Below are 22,242 nucleotides of genomic sequence, written 5' to 3'. Positions count from 1 at the left end.
GGGTTTTTTTAAAGATCAATTTACTTTTTGCAAGATATCAATGAAACTAAAAGCAAATCTTAAAAAAGCTTTATATTAGATGCAGTCTTATGGAGCATTTCTTAATTTTTTTTATAATTCTTTGCTGAAGCATCAATTAAAAAAATCCTTACCCTTTACATGCACAAAAGGAACTAGACAAAAAGATTTAACTTGTACACAAAAGAAAACCTTGGCCTTATCAGCTTAAGTGTTACTGTTAAGAAAACAGGCTTTATCTCTCACAAAACAGAGATGCTTGGAAAGCAACATGGGAAATAACGTTAACAGAAGCAGTGACATGTATCAGCATTTGGAGACCTAGTTAACACCTAACTTATACTGCTTATAAATACACACAAAAAATCCCATCAAACAAACATGAATCATTATTGCTTGTTTCAAGTGGATAGAAAAGTACTCAAAATGTGGCACTTCTAAAGCAGAAGAGAAACCAACAGAATTTTAAAAAAGGGGGAATGAGGAATACAAATCTGTAAACCACAATTTTACAGGTACACTACACAAACACAGGCCAACAATATAACTTCCCAAAGACCTATATTTCAAGAGAAACCAGGTGCAATTCTGCTTATTACATAGTCCAAAGTTATGAAAAATGCTTTCCTCTCTCTGCAATATTGTGGAAAGTAAAACTGTTATTATCAACTTTTTATCTACATTGGATGCACTCCAGGGTACCAGTAAAGATAGCCTATTTTTTTTCCTCTTAGGACTTTTCTTCCTTGATCTAAGATAAAAACAGAAGCTCAACAAAATTTTTTCCAGTCAATGCAGTACAATACTTTTTCTTCCTCGTTCTTTAAAAACTAGCATCCCATAGAAGTACCAAAGCCTGATAGTATTTCTTATGTTTATTCTGAACTTACACTTTCCTTCTGAATAGATGGCACAACGCAAAAAAATATTAAATCCTTCAAGGGGTATTATGAGAAATAATGAGAAGCAGCAGCTAAATAAGGAATTGTGTAACCTTATTTAAAGCTTTCTTCAACATTCAGACCTCTTTCAAAAAAGGAGAGGTCAATTAATTTTGATTTTCAGATTAAATAGTATTTACCCAATACCAAGCCCTTCTTGGACATCTTCTCTGTAACACGTCTAAGGGGGGGGGGGGGGGGGGGGGAAGACTGCAAGATGCAATAAATTTAACTGAGTAAATCTAGAACAGTATGTAAGCAAATCATACTAAAACAGACTATTGTCAAAAAGTTACCTGATTCAAAAGTTGGCATTTTCAAGTCACCTTGGTTCAATTCTGTGCCATATTTCAACTTATGGTATTTTGCCCTGAAAAAGTATGCAAATGTTTTAACAAATTAGCATACAATGCTTTTATCAACTCTAAGCATTCTACTATTCCCATTTAAAACAACCATACTAACACAATACAATTTATCACAATAAAACTGTTGTGGCAATTACTGCATCATACAATTATTTCTAGTCTTTCAAGAACACAGTTGAGATAATCTTTTTACAATTATTTACAATTAGCAAATAACTTATAGAGTTTAGAATGTTCACCAAGAATGTGGAGTTTTTCATGTGTCAACTACTAAAAGAACCTTTCAAAAACCAGTAGGTTCAATTATTTAGCACAGGTTATTTTTTCAGTTGTAGCACTGTCACAGTCAGCCAATCATACTACAATGAATGAGCCTCCTATTTGAGATCCCTGCCTATTTGCCACCCAGAATTTCCACGTCAATTTCTCTCCTGCTCTGTCTTTCCTTATTAAAAGCATCTTTCCCTCTGAAGAAGCAACCACGTTAGAGTGCTACTTTCCCTCATCACATGTATTCTCTTACCGATTTTCTCTTCCTCATTGACTGGAGGCTTAGCTTCCAATTCCTGCTCAGGCCACTTATGCAAACATGCCTCACTCCTTCCCATCCCCTGACCTCTCATTCTCCATCATTTTTTAAAAAAATTATCTTGATGATACTATTTCGATGCAAGTATGCACAAGCCTTCCAAATCCTATTCTCTACCCAAGCTGCCTATGAAAATGTCTTCATCTCCCTTTACCTCCAGGAATAGCACATGAACTACTTACACCTGTATCCTGGAATTCTCTAACTTTATCCTAGACTTTTCATAGTTTGGCTTTTACCTCAAAGATCCTTTGCAAAAATACTCAGAATCTCAGGGAAAAGAACTCTAAATATTAAATAGTAGAGCCCTGCAAGTTCTCCGTAAAAATGCTAGAAGCCACATTTTCTATAAAATACAGCCGTCTTCATAATTCCAAACTAAACATTTGACAAAAGTTTTAAGAACACCTTAACTGTATCTAGCTCCCACCAATTTTAAATACTATACCCAAACATGAAATGTCTCAAGAAAAGATACATAATAGAGCACATGCTGGACAAAACCAAGAATTTCGAACACATCTTCTCAAATAGCTGAGCCACTGCTGCATTTTTTTCCAAACTGAAGGTAAAAGTTCATCTCAAATGCTGCCTGATATATTTGATGGTATAGAACATGTTCTGAACTACAGAAGTTTTGCTGTAATTGCAACTAGGAACAGTCTCAATAACAAACTGTCAGTAGATGGCACTATTGACCCTTTACAGTAAGATAAAATCCTGCATTCCATAGCAATTACACTGTAATGCTAAAAAACATGAAAAACTGTAGGGCTCCTGAAGACTATGTATTTGTGTGACCTGAATCTGACTCACTGCCAATTAAACACAATATTTTTTAAAATTATTTTCCAATAGTTCATATTTCATCCATGCACTACCAAGACTGCCTACCCTAGGTGTTCTCCTTAAAGTGAGAGGCAACTCTTCGTTCCATATTGTAACAGGGCAGGTTCCACCAAGCTTTCCAGATAAAAGTGCATACTATGACTTATATGCCCTATAAAGTACTGTACATTCAGGGCTAGAAAAAACTCAAAACAACCACCCACCACAATAAAAATAATTAAGAAACCGTGAAGCTAAATAAAGCTGATGAAATGTTTTGGCTCAATTCATAAGCGAAACCAATAAAATCACTAATTGGAAAGCCAACTTAAAGCTGTTCAATTTAGAGCTGTGGCGAATACTATTTAGGAGCAGTTGTTCCATTCTAGAGCTACAATTTCAAAACAATTAAAATTCTGCTTTAATTGTTCATTAGAGAAGATAATGATGTTATATCTAATCTAAAATTATACCAATGACTACTCACTACAAATAAGCCAAAATATTGCTGCATGTAACCAGGTCAGTTGTGTCTTTCACATCACATCTGATGCTCAACTTCAATTTCACAGCAAGAAATTAATTTTTTAAATTCCAATAAACTATATATTTGCACATGTATTCCTTTCCATAATTTCACACAAACAAGGGTAATTATTACAGATCTTAAAAATCACTAACTAGCTACAGTGTTGTTGACAAGTCAGGGATGTTACTCCCCCATATCATACAGTAACTGAATTCTACAAGAGGCATCTTTTGAATCCTTTGAGTATTGACTTGATATTCTTCTAAGGCTAAATTTCCATGAGTGAAAAAAAAGAGGACAAACAGTGCCCTAAGTTGTTTTAACTGCTTGCTGCTATTTAACTGTTGAATCCCACCACTCAAGGATATAAGCCAGCTCCAGTCCAAACCCCATGAAGTCAAAATATAGCCACAGTTTTATGATCTCAGGCAAGCCTTATTAATTTAAACACAACCATGCTAATGAAGCTTGGAGCAGAGTGGCTCAGAGTACACAACAGAAGTGGTCTGACTGGTCTGTAGAGCACCATAAAGGAATATACGCTAGCGACAAACAATCCTATACATAACTACAGGCCTAATTTTATTACAGAAATTGATACAGAACTACCAAAATATTTAAGGATATTAAAATAATAAATTACTTCTCTAAAACTTTATCACACATTGTACACAGACTTAAGAGATAAATACTAGAAATATCAAGCTGTTTTGTAACTACTACTGGATTTTATTTAATCTTACATAATGATGTCCTGTTTCATACCCTTCTGAGAAATCACAACAGTTATCATTGCCTGAATGAGTTTGTTTCTGACTCCCTATAATCTGATATTCCACTGCATGAAACTTTTTGACAGCATCAGGGAGTCAGCAACAAGAGGAGGAAAAAGGAGATAGAGAAGAATCAGGTGCAACATTAAAAACTGTTGTCAAGAATTTTCAGACCTGAAATTCTCAGAATTTCTTTTGCTTTAGACACTGGTTTTTCTTCATTAGCTATGATTCTTTACTCAGAGGAAGTATGGCAAAAAAATAACATCCACTGTCCTGAACTCTTCATTCAGTGCAACAGCCAAGAAACTAACATACTATCATTCTTGGATGATTTACTGGCAAGTCAGTACCTACTTGCTTTCCTTACTCAATTGGTCATACTCTTGCAATTAGATCCCCTCAAACTACTGCGCATTTGTAGCAAAAAAAACAACAGAAAACTTCCTTGTTGCCTCCCACACATTCACCAATCAACCCCAGAGTTTCAGTTCCTGTTTTTAGCAATCTTCATGAGAATTCTGGCTGGGACTTAAGCAAGGATTTTCCTCTTGAAAAGTATGCAGTGTTGGCTTGTACCACTAGCTGCAAGAACTAAAGCAAACTGCATGTTTCTGCGGTTCTGCTTCTTTTGTACATATGTTTACAAGTTTCTTGCCCATCAGATGAATTTTGGAATTTCATGGGAAGGCAAACTATGAAGGCAGCTGCATTTCAGGAGAAAGCAGGAGTGAGCTTTCACCAACACCACTCATCTTCTGCATTCTGTTATATGATGCCTTCACACTCCAGCTGTAATTAACTGCCTCTGATGTATTTCAATAAGTAGGCAATCCTCACAGCCTTATGGTATGCATTTGCAGAAAGCCTCTCAGTGCAGCACAGAGTTTATTACTGCCAAAAGAACCAAACTGGTCTCCAACTTCACAAAGTTACTTATACCCAAGACACTTGGGTCTGCTATAATAGCATATTATTCCTTTGATACACGCAGTGTTCTTTATAAGAGCACCCACACCCAAACACTTTGCATACTTTTCATCTGCCTTGAATCCAGCGTGACTTGGACATTACCTATATGATGTAACCACCTAACTTTCAGCCTTACACTGGTTGGAAACCTTGAGTTACTTTCCATTTTGAGGACAGGGCTGAATGAAGAAATAGATCCTTTCTGCCTATTACTTTACCAGAAAACACATGTGCTGATATTGCTTTCCACATGAACATATGCCCTTTTCTGAAGCACCTCTATACTGGATGGTTCACACAAAGGTATGTACGCATCCTTGCCAAAACATTATTTTTAATATGAAACTAACTAATCAAAGTTATTTCTGTACTAGTCACTTACCCATACTACTAACTGAAAATTTAACATACATTTAGACATACACTTGGACAACTAACTTAATGTCCAGGTGAAGCCTCACAATACTCTGCTACAAATTTTTAAGATTGCTCTGGCAGGAATGTCCCCCTCAAATCAAAATGAACAACTAAAGCTATCTCTTTTGTTGTCTGATCCTCAAGATGTTTACACTGTTGAATTCAGCTACATTTTAAGAGCAAGAGAAAATTAAATATAAGAATTGAGCCCACTACTGAAAATATAGGCAAATGACAAGATTATTTCCCTAGTGGTTTTGCAAAATCAAGTACTAATTTTGATCAAACAAAATAACCAGGCGACAGAAGAACACACAGGTTTGAAGGCCATTAGCCTGCATGGACTGAATGCAATTTTAATTTTTAAAGCATTAATTAATGCTACAGAAAACATACCCACTGAGACTAGAATAAAAACCCAATACTTCAAAATCTAATACTAACTTTTAAAGGATTCTGTTATGTCACAAAATATAGTTTCCATCGTGCAACACACACAAAGTAGTTGTAGGGAATCAAGAGAAAAGTATTTCTATTCCTTTCAAGTTTAATACCACTGAAGAGCAGATAAAGGCATAGTAATAAGGCAGAAACAGTTTTAGAATGTTTATTCTTCCTTAATATACTATTCTCTAACTCATAAAAGAGAAACTGCAATTTGAACTTTGTGTGTTTAGGACACTAGCCCAAACAATTTGAAAATTATACTTTTTATTATAGCAGACACTAACATTTAATCAGAAAACATAGTGTAAAAATGACCAACCATAAAGACAGTTTACATAAAGTAACATAGAATCATCTAGCAAAGATAGTTCACAATGTGATCGAATTCCTTCTAGTCTGTAAAGTCTTCCAGGTCAGATAAAAACTGAACAGTTTTTATACCTACCTTTCTTGTTTTAATGCATATTCTAACATTTTTATTCTTCTTACTAAATCTTTCTTCAAATTTTCTTGACCCTTTCTTTCCCCTTGTAAAAACGCTATCCGAGCCTGAAAACACATAAAAAAAAAAATAATGGATTTTATTCCATTCTGTTCCCAAATCAAAGCAATGAAGTCTGGCTTGGAAGGAAGGAAAAAAAAAAAAAAAAAAAACCAAACCACACAAACACCAAAACCAAACCGTTTCACATTAATAATTTCAGTCAGTCATTAACAACAATATTTCTGCCCTAGAGACGAAGTATTATTTTCTGTTCATAAATGTTGGCAACTTTGCCTTGAAATAAAGGTATTAGTATAGTAACTCTAAAAGAAGGCATGAACAGCAGTCATGTTAAACATTTTAATATATGCACACATTTTCATCCTTATGGCATTGTTTGCATGAATTCTACTATATATTTTCTTCCAAACCCAAAGCCTTATTAAAATAGGTACACAGCATACTTTTAAGCATTTTAGGTTTTAATGCCAGTATATTGAACAGATTACATGAATTCAAATACAGGATTTATAAATCCATTATAGAGGAAACAACTATTTTATGGATTCACATTTTACTTACTACTGAAGACAGCTGAAGGTCAGAATATCACAGGAGAATTGATTTTTGTGTGAAGTTCTATATGGAGAAAAAGAATGCTTTTTTTTTTTTTAAAGCATCAATCATATTACCCACCTAACTTACAAATAAGTAATGAAGCTTCCCACTTGCCTGCTTAGTAGATAGCTTGTATGTTCTACTGTATTTATTGTTATCTTAACTAATGCAAAAGGTCTAGTGGAAAACTACAGTAGTTGAAAAATAAAGGTAGTAAAGTTTGTTGAGAAAGAATTAGTCTCTTCACTACAAAGTGAAAGGACTTATATTTTGTCATTTGCAAGCCAAAATCCTATGGAAGACAAGCGAATTTGCACATGTGAATACAGAATTTAAATAGTTAATGGGATTACTGGATTGGCCATCATCACAAGAAACCACAGACTCATTTGCCCTCATTATGACTTTAAATTGACTGAAGTCATTGGATAGCTAATTCAAGACAAGATTTAATACATATTTTTCTTGAAAGAGGGATTAGAAAAATAGAATATGGGTAGTAAAGCTAAGACCACTTTGTTCTACAGAGCTGAAGATGGACTAAGAAACAGCAGAGCTTTAATCAGCACCTAATCCATCCCCTTGAAGATTCTGTTAAAAGCAATGGTTGTACACTTTCATTACTTTCAGTGGTTAAGAGTCTGAAACAGTCTAACCAGGATAGCATTCTTGCATTGCTCCTTTCTCAAGAGTAAGTGATTAACATACAGAACTTCACACATCAGCCCTGATTTTAGCCCCCCTGGCCTTCTGCTTAATAAACCAAATTATAATGCGTTCTTTCACCTTGCATTAGCCAACTAATGATTTGATCAATTAAAATTTAAAATCCTAGTGAGAACAAGACAGTTACATTTCAGTTAAAAGTCTGTCATCAAAGCATTCTCAACTAACCACTGCCACTTGGTGAGAAAGAGTAATTCACCAAACAGTGCATGGCAATGGAGAAGGGGGTGGGGGGGAAAACCAACACCAGACTTAGTAATGATTGCACAGGTACTTCAAAATAAAGTGTGGAGACCAAGATCCAGAATCAGCTATTTTAAACAGTGGGCTCCCAATGGAAGGGGATGGAGAGAGTTGAACAAACCCAACAAATACACTCAACTGCAATTATGTTTCTTATCTAAAAAATACCGTACCACTGCCTCTAATTCAAAAGAAAGTTAACAGCCTTCTGTAGAAAACTACAAGTATACATAATTTGCCCTCCTCTAGTACCTAAGGCAGCAAATGACCAGACAATTTCACAAGCCCAGCTTGTTACCCCAATTTTCACTAGCTGAGGATAAGACAACAAAAAAATAGTGTCCTTATACATAAATACGGAAGTACACATAAAATAGATATAAAAGTGGGTTGTGTTTTTTTTTTTTTTTTTTTTTTTAAATAATCACTTTACATGCATGCAATACCATAGTTCAAACATTTGGAAATTACTGTGTGCACACAGATCTTTTTTACAAAAAAACCCACCCTGCATACTTTGATAACTATCATCTAAGAAAGGTTATGAAAGCTTTTATGCTCATGGACTTGAATGCAGTTCTCAACTCTTTCCAAAACTCAAGTCTTCTGTAAACGATGGTCTCCTTCCCTTTATTAGTCTTCTTTCATTGGTCAGCACCTTTTCGTAAGTATTTGACAAATCTCAGTTGCCAGCTGCAGCTGTTGGGCCTTATTTAATCTTCAGTTTGCTGATAATGGAGAGGAAAATAATATAGCTGCAATCATACACAGAGGGAGCCATCTGCTCCTAAACGCTCACAGCCAAACTACTTCCTTCTTCTGGAAATACTTCTGAAGCACTTGACGAAATAGAATTAAGTCTCCATATTTACTAGATATTACCTAGATCTCGTATTTTTCAATTATACAGGTTAATGAGCTGAGTGATCCTACAAAGCAATATACTACAGAAATAATGTTACAAAAATAAACACAACCCAAAAATCCACCCCATGAAAAAAGCCCTCAAAAAATCTTTTATATACAATTGTACGTATAATAATCTTCAAAAGGTTGAACAGAAAGATTGCCACATATGAATGCACTTCATAGTCGGGTTTTTGACATTTTTGTCAGTATTAGCAGACTTTTAGCATCACTTTCTGTAATTGCTTATATACATATTTGACTGATTTTAGGAATTATTTTTTTAAAACTTCATTTGTAACCATCACATGGTTAAACTGTAATAGAAGTTATCTATGCAGAAGTTAAGAGCTTTATCTTAGAAATACGAAAAAAATCAGTTTAGTCCTTAAGAACACTTAGTCATCAAGTCCCTCAATACAAAACCAATAATAAGATCACTGCAGATTTGCTGTATAAATTACTGAAGGAAGCAAGTTGATTAATGTATTGAACTGAGAAATAAGAGGTGTCAAAACTATCACTTGACATGTTGCATGACAACGAGCCCTAAGAATTAACAGAGAATTTCCCAACACTGACTTTTCTGAAGAGCAGTAAATCTCAGGTTCAATAAAAACAAAAAGTAAACAGATCAGTCTCCCTCAAGGCTGCTGTACTCTTACATTCCATAGACAAACACTTAAGAAATGCACTCTATATAATACAACTTTCTCAATCCTTAGATATTCCCTTCCTTAGAAACAATTCTCAGGAGAGCTACATTCAATATGATTTCTAACTACACTGATGATTAAAGATTGACTGGCACTAAAATTAGGAAACGAAATGGCACAGAACAATTTGGTACTCACCTTCCCTCCCTCACTCCCAGTTACGACATATTCTTCCCATTGTCTTAAACCAATCTGCAAGTCCCCAGGCTAATACTAACAGGAGCAATCCTCCTCCTATTTCTGTTCCTTTTACTGTGCTGACTTAGCTGCTTCTGCCACCACACATTAAGTCTACTGAGGAAATCATTCTATTTATTTTTTACTCAGTTCTGAATTACATCAGTTTCCTGATCCTACTCTGTATAGCCATGGGAGTACTTTGGCTGGCACAAGGGATGCAAACAGGATACTGAAGTAACAGCTCCTTTCAGTGACAACATGGTCTTAGATCAGCCTAAACTTACCATGATATCATAACCGGCATGTCCAGGGCATAAAAGTTGCAAAAACAAGAGTAGAGAGGCTAAGAAAATAAAATACAGGACAAGTCCTAACTCTTTTGAATTACAAATTCAATCAAAATGTATCTTTAAAAGTGTATTAGCAAGACCATTTCTTAAGGGGGAGAAAATGTTATTTTACAGAACATGTATAAAACACTGGATCTGCAAGGAAAAACATAGCCCCCCATGGCTTTAAAGAAAATCCAGCTGAATTTAGCTGTGTACAGATTCTGTTGGATTTTTTTTTCTTTTTTCTTCAGATTCTTCAAACAAGCTCAACCAGGAGCCTCTTTTGCAGGGCAGATTCCTTCTCTTCTACCAGTCTGTCCCATTTTGATATTTACGGTAGTTTCACAGATCTCCAAGATCCACTATCTTTCTACAAAATTCAGTGACACTTGACAACTCTGGGCTCCCTCTGCACCTTCGCCCTCAGCTGTAAATAAGAGTACCACCACATGAACTTGCACGGTTTTATTATGAAAGTGAATTCAGGGAGCTCCGAGCAGCAGATAAGTGACAGACACTCTGTATTTGTGCAAGGATGCATGAAATATGCCTGAAACCAGGCAAGATGGAATACAAGGATAAAAAGAATTACTGAGCAGCTAATTGAATAGTACAGAACCCACAAAAAAGAACTGTCTGAGGTTAAACAACTACAGAATGCACATATAGCAGGGGACAAAAAAAATCTAACACCTAAGATTCTAGACTTTGTAAACTTAATATTGCTTTAAGGGCAGCTGCATTTCAGACATACATGCACTACATTTCGTATCTGGAAAGATTTTTATCTTTTAAGTAGAAAGTGTGACCATGAGGAAACCAGGCAATAGTCTTTCACACAATGAACTGCAAGACCTCAAACAAGAAAATGAAGTTTTCCTTGAACGGTAGGAAATAAGTAAATCACTGATTACACTGTTTGATCAAAGTGTAATGGATGATTTAAAGTAGTTCACTGAAGAACTTCCATGTAACTTTAAATTATTAGAAGTACTGCATTTCACAGAGAAGCTGATAAATCAAAATGTAATAAAAAATGTTTTCTGGGAAGAAAATGAGCAATTCCTTTTCCTTCTTTTTAAAGAAGCTTGAAAGGTCCTCAAACTTAGAAATTAATGCTCTGCACTTCCTACAGCACTACCTATAATAGCAGCATTCATATTAAAACCGCATTTTATTGCCTCAACTGCACAGAAAAGCCCGATTTAAAGACAATCTTCACATTGATCAAACATATTCCTCTTAGTCATTTAACCACTGAGGACAAAGGACATAAGTTACTACAGCATTTTGGGCAGGTAAAATAACAACTACATACAGGATTTCATAGTCTTATTTAATTAATAAATCCTGATATGCAGTGTTTGAAATATTCAAACATCTCAAACCTGGCAAAACATATCAAAAGAAAAAAAGGCATGAAACCTGAATGGTAAAGGAGGTAAGACAGATTAAAGGACTTGCCTTACACTGTTTGTACAGGGAAGTGTTAGTGTTCCATTCAAACAATCAAATTCTAATGGATTTACCAATACAGGAAGGAATGCAATCAGTGAGTATACTTTCTTTCCAGTTGTAAACATTGTTAACTCTCAGACTCTAGAAGTGTTATTTTTAAAAAATTCAACCATATGTAAAGCAATGCCAGCTGCAATGCAATGCCTGTGTTTTCTTTTTCTAAAGTCTATTCAGACTTCTGGAAGGAAGGAAGGAAAGGCCTTCAGTATTTTTGAAAGAACTGCAACACACTGAAGCAGCTTGAATATACATACCCAGTGCACACACAAGTGTATGCTTATCCTACTAGGGCATGCCACAAAGCTCAAAACAATAGTAAAATATTTTTGTAAATATTTTGTTTTAATCACAAAATTATTGTCACACATAAAAACTAACTTCATCTTTATTTTTAAAAGTTTATTGTGCCAAAGATGAAGGAGAACACTGTTTTCAAAAACTAAAAAATACTATGGAGGTGAAAGATTTGACTCATAACAGTAAGAGTCATAACATAAACAATGGACACACCTGTGTAGCTACTGATGGTCTAGTTCCCATTCACAAAAGGAAAGCTGAACAGAAGAGAAGCCTTCACTTTCCATTTTCAACACAGTTTAAAACCATCTCATTCAGAACACCTAAACTTCACACATGTAAGCGTTAAGCACTTCAAAGAGTTTTAGTGTATCCTTACGGACTTGATTATGTCTATACATTTATTACAATTAATCTTATACTGTCAACTGAGGACTGAAAGAAGATACCTTGACTATTTTAAATAAATTTATATAAAAAAATAAAAATCAATCTTTATTTTGCAAATTAAAGTCTCAGGCACAATTCTCTCCAGTAAGCTGTGCAGTGAGATGTCACTGGTCTTATCAAGATCATACATGTTTCAAAGATATACCACTTTTAAATATCCTGTAAAATGAACAATAATTGAAAGACTTCAAATGAGAAACATTACCTCTCACATGTTAACAGAAAACCTTTATTTCATACCATAAGCCCGGGTTTAAGGTGCAGAAAAAAAAAATTTCAACAGCTAGTTAATACAAGTGTATATTTGAACAACATTTGCAAATGAAGATAATTTTCTGCACAACCTTATGAACACTCAGTTAAATACCAGGTCAGTAACTACTGCATGCAAAGTAGCAATGGTATTAAGATGTCTCCTGAAGGTTCCCTTTTTTATGGATCTTTTCCATTTGCACCGATAATCATTTCTTACTCCTCAACCAGTACTTTTTCTAAAGACTCATCTGATCACTTTCTGATTGCTTTTCAAAAGCAATACTTAAGCACTAGAAAACTGACATACTTGAGCAACTGTCCCACAAGAGTGGTAGACAGAAAACTCAGCTAGCTCTAAAGAGAAATTTGGCAGGTTAGTGACACAACTGACAGATACAAGAGAACTTACTCATCCCCAAGTCCCCTTCGGCCCTGCAATGCGTATGGCGAAGACCGTGCTTCCAGAACTCCCTCCTTCCCTGAAGCTGTCCTTCCTCTTTACCACTACCACCGTATCACCCCCAGTCATTCAGATTCAACAGTTTGCTTCTTTTCACCACAGGGCCAAATACTGTCAAGTTTCATCAGCTTCCTTGAACAATTTACAGAAAATCCAGCCTTCAAATTTGCCCTATTCTGCGCTAAGGTCAAACTTCTAAGCCACAACTTAAACTCAGTATAAGACTGCCTTCATTCTGTCACTATTCCTTACTAGAAATTTTCCATGGAATCATTTTTTCTTGTGCTAGGATTTTAATAGCCACTCTCCTAACCAACACAGTATTTAGGAATACTGGAGTCACAAAACTCAGATTAACTTGTGGATGTGTTTTTAGAGACTAACACAGTCTAAATTTCATGGTCTGGGAACTAAGTAAATCAACTGTCAATAGATGCCTATCCAGCACACAGAAACTAGCAGCGGGGGGGTGTGTGTGTAGTCACTCGAGACTATCAGGCCCCAAAAAAGTTAGAGGCCACTAAAACCTATGGATTCAAACTCTCTTACAACAAACATTCCTGTCAAAGACTATTTTTTTGGGATAACAAATATAAGTGCCTTGGAAGTTTACCATATTGACTGCTCTTGTTCTCAAGTGTTCTTCATGCAACAACAGACTTCCAAAATTTTGTTCCAGTTAAAAACTTACAAAATACTGAGCACAGTTTAATTTATAAATAAGTTTTTCTTTTCCATTTTAGTCCCAGAGGCAATCCTTAAGAAAAGTAAGTTGCTGCCTAGGAATTTTTAAAAGAACTGTCATCTTCCTGGGAGAAGATTCTATTCTGTAACACTGAATTAGACACAGAAAAAATTAACTTCAGGAAAAGTGAAGTTCATCTGGTAATTATCATCAAGATACTGCAAGAGAACTACACTACAGTGCTCCATGCCACAGTGTTAGAATATTAGCCCCTGTCCCTGTATGCCAGCTCTCCTCCCAACACACCTCACAATTTCTGTAGGCATTTTATTTTAGCATCATTAAAGACTCCTCCACTAGCAAGTTTTAGTTTTCCTTTGCAAATCATCAAGAACGTCAGCATCTAAGCAGACCCAAGATCCAGCAAATTTTAGCTGAAAGCTGTTCAAGAGCTGTAATAATTTCTTGAATCAACTAACAGTTAACAGGAATGCTTGCAGGTACTAGATTACCTAACCAGACACAAATGCTCATTTTGACCTCAAAAAACACTCACTCATTTTTACCTCCAAGTTATTCTATCTTCACCAATATCAATATAATTCTACTGAGACATTACAATCTTTCCATTCAAACATCAAACTGAATGCCATAACTCAAGACAATTAAGTAGCCAAGTAAAACATAAGCAGCAAAAGTTATTTCTTACTACTTACAAACACTGTTCTGTGAGGAGTCTGGATAGTGTACCTCAACTGCATTCCTTTAGCAGGTTGAATAATCTATGAAACATGTTTGGACACAAGCTCCCAAGACTCCAAGGCAGTTTTGCTTCTAATAATAATGTAAGAAAGCTCTGCAAATAAATGTAAATTAAACTAAGATCTCTTTACAATCAGAACTGTTTGAAAACATAAGTATCCTTCAAGAAAGTATGTACTTCCTGAACATCAAGTCATGTAAAAATGAAACTAGGAATCCTACATCTGTTCTCTTCATTGACTTGCTATGGGACTTTATTTTCCAATAAATAAGAATATTAGTGTTCACGTGACTTTTACAGAAAAAAAATAATGGAGAATGTTAAATAGTTTTACATATCAACACACAGTCACTTTCAATGGGACTACAGAAAACTGTGAGAACTAGAGTTAGGCAGTTTAATCTGCCAATACATAGTTTGGTCAACGCCAAAATGTAACACAAAACACATCCTACATTCACCTCCAGTGTTTCTTTATGAAACTATCTAGCAGGTCTCTGCCACGATATTCACAATAGCACAAAGTTAGATCGTGTTAAGTGTCCAAAACAGACTGCTGCCAAAAGCCTCTCACACGCATTACCAAATGAAGCAAGAGTATACACCACACCCACCCACACCCCCCCAAAAAATAAAACAAACAAAAAACCCAAAACCAAACCCTGCCAAATTTCTTCGTCATTTAACACATCGGAGCTTGAGAGCATCGTGTCTTTCATGCGCCTAGTACTTTCACTGTCTCAATAGTTTTTATAAAGTCAGGTACCTATTGCAAAATATTGGGAATAAACAGAGGACAAAATAAATGTCCTGTATTTTTCCAGGATCAGTGCTACCTTCTTTCTTTGCCACATACAGCAGCCAAAAATTAGGGATTTTTTCACAGATTAAAATACATTTTTATTAGACTACCATTTGGTAAGATATCATTGAAGTTTTGCATTTTTAAAATAAAAGTCAGTCACGGTATTTTCTAAAGGTCTGTGCTGGAAAAAATCCACAACACAATTGCAACACCAGCGTCAAAATCTGAACTCTTGCCAAAAATACCAGCTATCAACTGGAAGTGTTCCCTCCCCCAATTAACAAGACTGTATATAGTATTTCCTATGTAAACTTTCTATTTTGGAACATTTTGTGTATTATTCCAGTACGAAATGCTTAAGGGAAGCAAAGCTTGTAAGCAGTGTCTTCTCTTTGGGCAAACTAATGAAAGCAGACACAGACAAGCTTGTGGACAAGTCAGAGTCCAATCACCAGCTTTGATAAGCAACAGCAAAATACACCGTAACCACAGATTAGATTGTTTTAACCACTTGAGAAATACTCTTGACCATCGCAGCTACGACACCACAGTACAGCAAGTACTTTGAAGACATTTAGCGTCATCATAAATGTCAGTTTATTCATGAAATAATGTTCTAAAGTAATGCTAAAATAATTCCTAAAAAATCTGCACTCTACTTTGAAGTCTCTGAAGCACTTTTCTGCCCAGACCCCAAACTCTCATATATATTTACCCATACCACAATAATCAAAGATTCAACAAAGTACAAACTGCTGAACATGTTTGTATCTTCTCTGTGTGCTACTGAAAAACAGGTATAAGCTGCTATAGACAGGTCTGCAATTCACACACAATACTGTGTAATGGTTCTAATTTACAGCACAAACGGATTGCAAAACACAGACTGAAATGCAGTGCAACCAAAGCAATAGTAAGAGACCTTAAAGAAAGATCAGGATTATTTTGCAATCAGGAGTCTTAGAATTTACACTGCAAGGGTTCCTGTATGTTTTCTTCTGATTTTAATTCTTCAAGAACAGTTTATAGCCTGACAGGCATATTAAACAGCCCACCAACTACTAAACTACTGTACTTTGATACAGACTATTGGTAATCTGATAAGGTCTCTATTTTAGCTAATAAATGAAAAAAGTCATTGCCTTTCCTAGCAGAAACTAGCTATGTTGAGTACATTTCACCTATGACACTACAGATAGCACTGGCTTCCTTTCCATTTAAGACAGCCACTCAATCCTGTGAATATGCAAGATTAATCTACAGTACTCTCATAATCAAATTCCTGCTTACCACTGCAGTCTTCTCCATAATTGGATTAGAACACACAAAGCCAAAGAAGTGATACTGAAAATAAGCAAACTATGCATTTGTGTGGCTGTATGTACTTATAAACACACATACATTTTACTGGAATTTGATTTGGAGAATATGCTTTTTCTATCCAAAGCAGGCAATACATAACACTTTTTATTTTCAATCATACACTTGAAGAGATTAATGCATGACTCCAAAGTCAAGGTGCTGGAGATTCAGCTTTTATAACACATTTATAAGCCATCTATCTTCCAAGAGGAAAACAATAGTCCTCTAGGTTCTCTAACAGGATAACTGGAGTGGGAGAACCTAGGAAATTATGTTTTCAAACTAACAATGATGCAAGTAAAATTGATTTAAAAGTCAAGAAGATCAATTAAAGTAGTTTGAAATTTAGACAGAATAGATATTTAATTCAGTTACCTTTGGACTGATTCAAATATGACTTAAGATTTAAATAAAATAAAAATACCCTGAAAAACCAAACCAACAAAAGAGAAAAAGAAATCCAAGGGTCCAGTTTTTCATTTAATTATGATGCCTTACGAAAAAGCATACAAAGAACTTATAAACTTAATAGCAGAAAATTAGACTACAGAGTAATAGATGGCTTATTTTGAATCCATTCATATTTCTTCTGTGCCTTCATGTAGAAAGGATTTGTAACTTTTAATTGTACAGAAATTATTTCAGTATTTTACACTTGTTGCCTGATTATTTCTTTGGCTGTTCTACCAAAAAAAAAACCCAGCAGCTACCCAACTTAACACATGTATCTGTCACATGATTTATACCCCTTCCTTAGGATAATTTTCCTTTTTTAAGGTGAAGTTTCTGTCTGCTGTGTCATACCCCTGTAAACAATTTTCTACTTTAAATCAGAAAGCGCCTGAATATGTCTAAAACCCAGGGAGGCACCTAATAAGGCTGCCTCTCAAACTTCTTTTTGATTAGCCAACAGGACTGAATTCAATGGATCTCTCTTCAAGAGAGGCTGTTATTTCCAGCCCTCAAATTTTTTTTATGTCGAATTTTCAGCATTCTTTTCAAAATTACTACTGAAGAATGGGACATTATATTGCAATGTTGACCTTGCCAGTACTGCACAGATCACAAGACAAAAATCACTTCCCAATTTATAACTCTCACTTAGAAAGCCAGACATCATTAGGGGTTTTACAAATTTCTTTTAGCAGGAAACTCACAGCAGCCCTGGAAGAAAGCAACTCAGCGTATTTATTTCAGCACACAGTCACCCACTGATGCAGTTTCGCTTTCTGCCACTGCCATCTATATTTTCTACATTTCTCCTCAATGCATGAACCTTGCAAGTAGCATCTTTTAAAACCAAGAATAAGTTTCACACCTTGGCCCCATTTCCAACTAAAAATATTCATATACAGTCTTTTAAACTGTTGGGCATTTTTTGGAACACATCTAAGCTAGCAAAAAAGTTTTCTTTCCAAGAAAGTCACCACTACAACCAGTAAGACTAATCATACACCATCAGCATCACTATAGTGGTGCATTACTCCATTAAGATGAAGTTATATTGTTGTTATATACAGCTAATAATCAAGTGCCACAGAGTTTTGTTAGACACAATACTGAATAGAACTAGGCTCTTTATTATTACTAGTGGTTTTAGTACAAGAGCACACATGCCAGAGTGAAGCTGAACACTTTGTAGTGTGGCAGGTCCTTACAATCACTATAGTGGAAAGGGAAGGAAAAATCGCAGCATGGCAAATATCCTCAAGAACATACATTTCCTTTCCAGAACCAGCAACATTATTTATTATTTAGGAATACAGAAGGGGAAAGTATAACCTGCAGCACACTGCTAACACAGTGACCTGAATTGACCTAGACTGTTCTAGTGATGAACACTCATGTCAATGTTCATCAGCTGCAGGTCAGTAACACACATCCCCAAGGAACAGACAGAACGAAAGTAGAAACTACTAGTGTTACAACGAGAATATAAGACGACATCTATATACACTTAAAAAAATACAGTATTACAGCGCTAAAAGAGCTTCGCATCATTAAGGTAATGACAATGTTGACAGTAACAAAATCAAATACAATCAAGTTGACGGAAATAAAAGAAAAAACAAAAGAGTAAGACAGTTAAAATACAAGTGTGTAATTAAGTGTTTTAAGGGAAGCATCACAGAAAATTGGTAAGGAATGGGTATTTTGCACCTCCTTAAATGTTAATCTAGCCTCCTGGCACAGAACAGTGCCAGCACTCTCTTAACTTATACCACTATCAGAATTAACACAGCCAGTAGTCCTGCCTTCTACCAATTCAACTGCACAAATCTTGCTAAAGCTATAAAACAGAATATGCCTCATAAAACTTGTAAAGATGTTTACATGTTCTCCTTGAATACTTGTGAGAGTTCTGTTTGTCAGAACAGGATCTTTTTCTTTCCCAGTGTCTCAAGGCGTATCCTAGGATTCTGCTTCTGCACCCTGGGGTCCAGAAGTTAAAGCACCTTATCCTCAAACAATTTTAGTTTCATAACTCTTCAATCACCAAGTGTTTTAAAGAGTTAAACTTTATACTTATTCCCTACTTTGACATACTGTGATATCTAAAATACAAGCAAATGTACTGAAGCTGTCTGCTGGTAAGCTTTGTATCAAGCAGATCATAGTATTCACCTTGAAAAATGTATTTTGAGATGACAATTATTTTACACAGAAACAAACCACAGTTTCAAGTTAAATACTAGAATCAAGCATTCTCCAGCTTCTTACAGTGGTCACTAATATAGAGCAATGGGTTGTGAGGGTTTTTTAGATATTTTTTTCTAGAAGGAGTATTACAGAACCAACCTCAAATTTGGTAGCAGTGGTTTGAGTGACCATATTTTGGGTAAAGAGAATCCAAGGTGAGCAAACAGAAGAAACTACACCAAACAACGTATTTAAGGGGGAGGAAAAAAAAAAAAAAAAGATAATCAGAACTTCAGGCATCTGAAATTTCTTAAGTTCGTTCCCTATTTCAGGATAATTTCAATCAGCATCCACAGAAGGACAGTTTTTCAGAAGGCTGTGGCCAACATGCAGGATTTTTCAATACAAATATATATATAAACACATAGAGTACCTTCAAAAAGGCTAAGAATGCACTCCATCTTTCAGTTACATTGTTTGGAATTTACTGTGAACCCAGAAAAATTTACTTTTACTCCTAATGGCTAATAGCAGGTTACCTCTAATTAGCCATTTTTATAAAAATCCTAGAGGCAGAAAAAACTACACACTACTTGAATTCATGCTGTCGGTTCAGGACTGATCCTGAAGAACAGACAACTTCATAATTAGCTCTTAATACCTGTTGGAGTTGCACAAATGAAGGCAGAAGATATCATTAAACTTAGTATCCTGCTGAGCCATTGCTCCGAATATTTCAAGAACAGTGTGAGTGACAGAAAATAACAATCAGATATGCAAACAAAGCTCTTGCAGGTCATTCTTTGTCCTGAAGATTCACTAAATCAGTGGAGGATCCAACTTCCCTAGCCAGCTCTTCATCAATTAGGAAAAAAGGAAATCATTATCACTTTCACCAAAGTTCTTAAATGACAAAAAGATGAAGAACACTCACCACTATCTCAAAACCAGTTTCCAGTAGGAAATAAATTATTATACCACCAGATACTGCACCCACCAAAAAAAAAATCCCTCAAAGCGAGTTTTCTTAAAGAGTCATTAAATACACATACATGTGATAGCAATGAAACTAAGACATAAAATACATGTCACAGTGTTTAAAAAAAAAAAAGGTAATTTTCACCAAGAAGTGTTACATAACATACTTTTAGGCTGTGCCTAAAAGAAAACCTCACTAGAGTAGCTGTTAACAAATAACAGTTCTGTGCATTGCGTTTAAGTAAGAGTGACTTTACTCCAAATAATTATTTATGAAAAGGCAGTTATTACACAGTAAAAACACTTTTGCGCCAAGTGTTGACAGCAGGGAGTTATTTAGGAACAATATTCCAGGACTGATTACTTAACTACTATGCTGATCAACATCTTCCTATACCTCATAGCTATTCAGCTATTTCCTATTTGATTTCTACATGGATCTTTATGTGCCTCTGTGTCCTGCATTCTTTCACTGTCTTTTGCCTCTCTGAGGTGTGTACTGCAAGAAAATTATACAGAAATGTTAAAGATCTGAATCAACCGTTTAAAAAAGAAAACTGGAAGAACAAGGCTTAAACAGAAAAGCGAACACACTGGGACTTTTTATGATGAACACTCTAATCCTTTAGAGCCACAAACAGTATCTCAAATTTATAGCGAAAGAAGTTAAATATTAACAAAGTATCTACCCTCTTCTTGCAGCAGAAAATCTTATTCCTATTTACCTTTAACTACATTGAGAAATCTCCTTAGCTCATGTAAGGAGAACTGCCTGTCTTTTAGGGTAAGGTCTGATACATAACACTTGCCTTTTAATTTACAGTCAGGTCTTCTCTGTGGATGAATAATCCACAAAAAAAACCCCGAAAACAAACCAAAACAACAATAGCTCTGCACATTTTCAGTTTGGAACTGCTGCCAAGAAACCTATGAGGAAGGCAGGATTCACCCATACACACACAGAACACCACTTTCAGCCTTCAGTAAACAGGCACCTGAAGTTCTACCAGAGGCTATCTGCCTCTAATGCAGTTGACTGAACAGCTTACAGAAAGCCACAGTAGGGAAACCCTTGATTATGTCTAATTGCCCTCTACCCAAAATACACAGAACTCTCAATTCAGTGCTTTAAATTTCAAAAGGCACTTAACTCTACAAAATATGTAGCCGTTTTCACCATTAGCTTAGAAAAATTATTAATGAACAGAAGTTTCTGGGTTTTACTCTTAGACATTTGCCATTTTGTACTGGAAAAAAGTTTCATTATAAAACAAAGGTATTAAATATGCAAATACTTTATAATGTAAATAAACATTATTCACTTGTACAGACAGTTACTTCTGCACCCCTGCTACAGCAAGCACCTTAACAGCTTGCACGAACTGAAGTTAGCCATTTCAGGTGCGTGTATTACCCACACACCTCATGGCATTTACAAGTATTGCAAATAAGAAAGTTGATCAACTTTTTACAACCTGCTTCATTTTGGTTTTGGTCAGTGGCGGTTAAGTATCCTCTGTCATTTTTGTGGGGTTTTTTTAAGGTCTACTTTTGTAGTTAGTGATGCTTAATTTCATAATGAATACTGAAATACATCTGTAAGACCCAATGAAATAGCCATTTATCAATTATACATATTTTCTAACTTCAATGATCTAGAATACAATCAATAAACAATGCACGTGGTTAAAATACACTGTGCATTTCACAGTTGCAGCATCTGCATTTCCTGACTGTAACCTCTGCATGTTCTATCAGAGTTAATGCCCCTGACATCAATCAGGGTTGTTATTTAAGCAAAACAGTACCAAACCAGCACTATGTGTATTTTCAAACAATCAAACCAAAGCATTTCAAGGCTACCTCATTGGTCATAAGACTAAGACTGGCTACGTCTGGTCAGACCAATAGACGACCAACCCCAGTATGCCACCTGAACTAT

General features: G+C 35.4%; 1 protein-coding gene across 5 annotated transcripts in view; it reads right to left on the bottom strand.

Annotated features, from left to right (window-relative positions):
* Positions 1 to 22,242, bottom strand: part of STRN3 (striatin 3) — a 66,736-nt gene that overhangs the window by 39,036 nt on the left and 5,458 nt on the right. For all 5 annotated transcript variants that reach the window (XM_080397025.1, XM_080397028.1, XM_080397027.1 and 2 more), the window contains exons 2-3: positions 6,328 to 6,431; positions 1,256 to 1,329 (exon numbers count right to left, since the gene is read on the bottom strand). In XM_080397025.1, the coding sequence (XP_080253151.1) occupies positions 1,256 to 1,329; positions 6,328 to 6,431 (178 nt within the window). The remainder of the gene's footprint in view (positions 1 to 1,255; positions 1,330 to 6,327; positions 6,432 to 22,242) is intronic.

Source organism: Falco punctatus, assembly GCF_963210335.1.
Source record: "Falco punctatus genome assembly, chromosome: 7".
NCBI classification, from domain to species: Eukaryota; Metazoa; Chordata; class Aves; order Falconiformes; family Falconidae; genus Falco; species Falco punctatus.
This window is presented reverse-complemented; position numbering and strand designations above follow the sequence as displayed.